General features: G+C 44.9%; 1 protein-coding gene across 3 annotated transcripts; it reads right to left on the reverse strand.

Annotated features, from left to right (window-relative positions):
* Positions 1-1,319: 1,319 nt before the first annotated feature.
* On the reverse strand, positions 1,320-5,816 carry snapc5 (small nuclear RNA activating complex, polypeptide 5). 3 transcript variants are annotated; one of them, XM_041849988.2, is made up of 4 exons: positions 5,580-5,816; positions 3,739-3,861; positions 2,162-2,239; positions 1,320-1,496 (listed from the first exon to the last, which is right to left on the reverse strand). In XM_041849988.2, the coding sequence occupies exons 2-4, from the start codon at positions 3,826-3,828 to the stop codon at positions 1,320-1,322; spliced, it is 345 nt and encodes a 114-aa protein (XP_041705922.1). In that variant the 5' UTR covers positions 3,829-3,861; positions 5,580-5,816. The 3 variants fall into 3 exon arrangements, with proteins under 3 accessions (XP_041705922.1, XP_041705924.1, XP_041705923.1); XM_041849990.2 differs by lacking the exon at positions 5,580-5,816 and adding an exon at positions 4,452-4,709; XM_041849989.2 differs by lacking the exon at positions 5,580-5,816 and adding an exon at positions 4,394-4,709.
* Positions 5,817-6,161: the final 345 nt, after the last annotated feature.

Below are 6,161 nucleotides of genomic sequence, written 5' to 3' on the forward strand. Positions count from 1 at the left end.
TCCGTCGTTTTAGAGAATTTGGCAGTACGTCCAACCGGCCTCACAACCGCAGACCACGCGTATGGCGTTTTGTGGGCGAGCGGTTTGCTGACGTCAACGTTGTGAACAGAGTGCCCCATGGTGGCGGTGGGGTTATGGTATGGGCAGGCATAAGCTACAGAAAACTTGAAATACTGTGACGAGATCCTGAGGCCCATTGTGAGGCCCATTTTGTTTAAAGGCATCTGTGACCAACAGATGCATATCTGTATTCCCAGTCATGTGAAATCCATAGATTAGGGCCTAATGAATGTATTTCTATTGACTGATTTCCTTATATGAACTGTAACTCAGTAAAATCTTTGAAATTGTTGCATGTTGCGTTTATATTTTTTGTTCAGTATATTTGTGTGTTGAAAAAAGAATTGTGCCCCCTTGTGTGCACATTCGGTAATACTGTATACCCCGGGTATGGTACAGAAACGTTACGATACCGCCAAAACCCGACTAGAGTCATGCCTCAACATCCATAGAGACATGCACACGCACATCAACAGCAGAACAGTAAAGCTACAAGCACTGAACACTACAACTGGGTTACTGCGGCTGCTGGACCAGTGAGAGACACCGGACGAGAACAACTCTTACGGTATGTACGCAATACGTCAGACAGCCTGGTCCCAGACGGGGGAAGCGAACCTGGGTCACTGAAAGGCCAACACCCTATGCATCGCGCCAAATCGGGTTAACCCACTTGGTGGGAATTGTAACGTGGCTCATATTAGCGAGGATTGCTACAACATTATGTACAGCATGATAACAACGGGGCTGGCTATATAGCACCAACAGATCTGGGACCAGGCTACAAAAGACTGGCCTTAACTAATGCAAGGGAGAACACAGAGTTCATTCCTGTTCATATTCTTCCTGTAATACAAAATCCATTTACATTTAGCCTGGTCCCAGATCTGTTTGTGCTTTTGCCAACTCCATTGCTGTCATTGTCAAGCCAAACGTGACAATTCCGTAAGGAGTTGGCAAGAACAGAAAGAGACTGGCTGGCACCCAGGCTATATTTTAATTTATAACTGGATGGCTCCCAGGCTACATTTTATTTACAACTGTAATCTTCTAGTTTAACACTCCAATAAATAACTTCAGAAGCACAGGATGCAAAACAAAAAAACGGTCTGTAACATTATACACATACACATCTCCTCAGTGGCATTTAGGTCAATATACTGGCTACACCCTATTCCCTATATAGTGCACTACTTTTGACCAGGTACTATTCCCTAAACGTAGTGCACTATATAGGATACCATTTGGGACGGGTCCACTCAGTAATAATCCTCCTCCTCCTCGTCTTCCTCAGGCACTACTGCAAGCTCATCATCATCCTCCTCCTCTTCCTCCTCCTCCTCCTCTTCCTCTTCCTCCATGGCGTAGTCTACAGGACCACTCAGCAGCAGCGTGGTCTGGTTGATCACCGCTTCATCATCCAAGTTCAGAGGAACCTGCAGGGAATAGGAGGGGAAGTTATTAGAATAAAGGGTGTGTGTGTGACGTGTGACGTGTGTGTGTGTGTGACGTGTGTGTGTGAGACGTGTGTGTGTGTGTGACGTGTGTGTGAGACGTGTGTGTGTGTGTGTGTGTGAGACGTGTGTGTGTGAGAGACGTGTGTGTGTGTGAGAAGTGTGTGTGAGACGTGTGTGTGAGACGTGTGTGTGTGTGACGTGTGTGTGTGTGACGTGTGTGTGTGTGTGTGTGTGAGAAGTGTGTGTGAGACGTGTGTGTGAGAAGTGTGTGTGAGACGTGTGTGTGTGTGTGTGTGTGAGACGTGTGCGTGTGTGTGTGAGACGTGTGTGTGTGTGTGAGACGTGTGTGTGTGTGAGAAGTGTGTGTGAGACGTGTGTGTGTGTGTGTGTGTGTGAGACGTGTGCGTGTGTGTGTGAGACGTGTGTGTGTGTGAGACGTGTGTGTGTGTGAGAAGTGTGTGTGAGACGTGTGTGTGTGTGTGTGTGTGCGTGTGTGTGTGTGCGTGTGTGTGTGTGTGTGTGTGTGTGTGTGTGTGTGTGTGTGTGTGTGTGTGTGTGTGTGTGTGTGTGTGTGTGTGTGTGTGTGTGTGTGTGTGAGACGTGTGTGTGTGTGTGTGTGAGACGTGTGTGTGTGTGTGCAGTACCTCAGGAGGACTGGCAGGTTGTGAAGGACCTTCGTCTGTCTGAGCGTTGATGATCGACTTCAGGGCCCCTTCTTCAAACTGAAAACAGGACAGACAGTTGAACACGTGTAGATTACATTACCCATCATTCCTCAGGCCAACACCAAGCCACTTATTCTGGAGGGTAGTCACATAGGGCACCAGTCTGAGGTATCATGCCACTCCTTGACATGTTAAACATGTTGAGTATGACAGAGTACACGAAAGTGGAATGTTAGCGAAACAGGTTCTGGATTTCATGCTAGGTGGCCCGGTTTGAAACCGGTTAACAAGAATCCTTCTGAACTAACGTGGTCGGAAAGGTCCCACCTCATAGATTTCATCTTTCCAGCCACGAAGTGGAACCCTTGATTTCATCTCTCCAGCCTGTTCAGATCAGTAAAGCTGCCCACTCAAGAAAAAGCTTCAAACTGTAACTAGTGCTAGCAAACCTGGTTCAGGTTATCAGTCAACCTACCAGTGTAGTTACAAACAGCACAGGAATTAAATCATCAACATGTATTGATCATATCTTTACTAATGCTGAAGAGATTTGTTTGAAAGCAGTATCCAAATCCATTGGATGTAGTGATCACAATATAGTAGCCATATCTAGGAAAACCAAAGTTCCAAAGGCTGGGCCTAATATTGTGTATAAGAGGAACTAATGGGGATCCATAATAAACCCCAGGAAGAGTAGCTGCTGCCTTGGCAGGAACTAATGGGGATCCATAATAAACCCCAGGAAGAGTAGCTGCTGCCTTGGCAGGAACTAATGGGGATCCATAATAAACCCCAGGAAGAGTAGCTGCTGCCTTGGCAGGAACTAATGGGGATCCATAATAAACCTCAGGAAGAGTAGCTGCTGCCTTGGCAGGAACTAATGGGGATCCATAATAAACCCCAGGAAGAGTAGCTGCTGCCTTGGCAGGAACTAATGGGGATCCATAATAAACCCCAGGAAGAGTAGCTGCTGCCTTGGCAGGAACTAATGGGGATCCGTAATAAACCCCAGGAAGAGTAGCTGCTGCCTTGGCAGGAACTAATGGGGATCCATAATAAACCCCAGGAAGAGTAGCTGCTGCCTTGGCAGGAACTAATGGGGATCCATAATAAACCCCAGGAAGAGTAGCTGCTGCCTTGGCAGGAACTAATGGGGATCCATAATAAACCCCAGGAAGAGTAGCTGCTGCCTTGACAGGAACTAATGGGGATCCTTAATTTACATTTACATTTTAGTCATTTAGTAGACGCTCTTATCCAGAGCGACTTACAGTGAAGTGAGTGCATATATTTTCATACTGGCCCCCCGTGGGAAACTAACCCACAACCCTGGCGTTGCAAGCACCATGCTCTACCAACTGAGCTACAGGGGACATTATGGCCTCAAAGACTAAAGCCTATACATACTGCGGCCTTGACAAAGTGTGTCCTTACATACTGCAGCCTTTACATACTTTACATACTGCATCCTATACATACAAATACAAAACAATATTTGTGAGGGAAGGATTCCATAGACTACGTATCTATTTAGGAGGGAGGTACAGCAGCTGTACCTTGAGTCTGTTGAGTTGGTCCTGCAGCATCACTTTAATCTTCAGCAGAGTCTCTTCTTCCTTCTTCAGCTCCTGTAGACGACTCAACATGGTGCCAGGTTGGGTTTAGACCATTCCTAGATACTGAGAGAGACATACGGTATTAGTTTAACAGTGTTGCTTCCGTCCATCTCCCCCCCCGCCCCAACCTGGGCTTGAACCGGAGACCCTTTGAACAACAACAACAACAACAAGTCACCCTTCGAAGCATCGTTACCCTATCGCTCATGACAAGCTGCAACTTTTGCAGAGCAAAGAGAAACAACTACTTCCAAGGTCTCAGAGCGAGTGATGTCACCGATTGAAATACCACCAGCGCGCACCGCTAACTAGCTAGTCATTTCACACCGGTTACATTAGTATGAATCTTTCATTCTTCAGCTCTTGTAGGGGACTCAACATGATGTACCGTGGGTTCAGAAAGAGAGACAGACAGGCAAATACAGCAGGCTATATATTTTTTTTACATTTTCATTTTAAGTCAGGCTATATTAGTAAACTCACTATATAATAGCTAGGCTATAGTAAAGTTACTGTAGCTATTTGCTACCGAGCCTAGTAAACGCAACTCCATCCATATTACAGGGATCTAAACTACAGCTAATTGGCTCCTCACATTCTGTCATGATCATGACCTTCATGGCTGGTAAAAGCTGGTTGAGTATAGAAGATACCATTAGCTGTTAGGGTTTATATTGATGAGGGATGTGCTGCATCTAGTCGCAGTAACGTTAGATCAGCCAACCCTTAGATCAGCCAACCCTTCGATCAGCCAACCCTTCGATCAGCCAACCCTTCGATCAGCCAACCCTTCGATCAGCCAACCCTTCGCCAAATCAGTCTGTGGTGGTGGATGTTACTTTTTGATTCCGGAGCTGCGAGGCACGTGTCTAAATCGGTAAGCGACCAACTTCGAAGCGGTGTGCGGATACGCGCATCACGTTAATCATAAATACGTCATCAATGACGTCCCACGCTTCGATCCCACTGATTGGTTCCGGTGGTGGTGGTGGGAGGGGTTTCCCGGTTCTAAAGCGCTTTCTAACACTGACCTTTACTGGACACCGTACTTACAAGTATAGTTAGGATTTTAACCGATAAACTTTCGCCTGACCGGATGCTTGCTTAGCAGGTAGAGGAGGGAACATTCAGGGACGTGAGCGTATAAGGCACACTATTTAGAAAATTGTTCCTTTTGCACTGTTGTTCAAATAATGTGTTTTTTATTTAGTATAGTATATAGCTTCTGTTTTAAGCATCCTAAATAATGCCACAGATTCAGTTTTTGAAAAATAATAAACTTCATCAAAAAGGGAAGCATGATGCAAATCTGGTATTCCAACTGATTATAGGCTACGAGTTACCGCTGCGCCACGATGTTATAATGAAAACGGATACAAAAAAATACATCTGTCACTAAATGTGCATTATGAGCAGATAATTAAGCTCCGATTAATGAACCGTTTCCCGGAACAATTTGGTGAAAGCGCCGAAGCCTTCGCTTCAGAGAGCCTCGGTTTCCCCATCACTGTAGAGGGAGGATGCTAGCTAATGTTGCCAGGAACATCCTTTATTGGTTACGTTGTTCCCCATTTTTCAACGTTTATAGAACATTCTAGCTAAAAACATGTTAAAAAAATAACCATCCCCTCTCTGCAGCTGATTCAATCAGGAAAAATAACGTCACAGATAGAAAACACATCTTTGATACCGTTATCTGAAGATAGTTAGCTAAAATGCTACCAACAACAACCTCAGCTTTGTCAAATCATTCACTATAGCTTTCCATATCTTTCACAAACCTTCACAAAAAACGCTCGTTTGTGTATGTCCTCTTTGCAGCAAAAAACAAATAAATACAAGGCCACTTGCAGGCTTGCTACGTGCACATTGGTGCAAGCTTTTGGTTGGATAGCGAGCTAACTCATGTCATATTTGTATGACACATCAACAGCGGTACGTTATAACCGTGTAGTTTACCATACCGCTGATGATAACCCCGCCACTCGTTATGTTTGGTTGTGTTGTTGTAGCCTCCTTTATTCATTCACGTGGTTTCCTTCCGGGTTTAGTCGCCGCCCACAATGCAACAGTTTGAGGAGATCCTTTAGCGCCGCTGTGTGGTCGCCTACTACATTACAGCTGATTGCAGACGATGAGATTCGGTTTTTTCTAATGATGTTAAATCCACCGTTATAAAATTATTCATAATGTTATAAGATCATCAACATTTAGATTATCTCTGATTGAAAATGTAACCCCAAAATTAGTTTATTTTTGGACCTCGGTCCTGCTTATGTAGCCAACTAGTTGTACATTTGTTGTAGCTGGTTTTCAGGGGGTCTGTATACTAAAATGTATCCTAATATCGGGTGAAACTGTGA

Source organism: Coregonus clupeaformis, chromosome 26 (assembly GCF_020615455.1).
Source record: "Coregonus clupeaformis isolate EN_2021a chromosome 26, ASM2061545v1, whole genome shotgun sequence".
In the NCBI taxonomy this organism is placed as follows: Eukaryota; Metazoa; Chordata; class Actinopteri; order Salmoniformes; family Salmonidae; genus Coregonus; species Coregonus clupeaformis.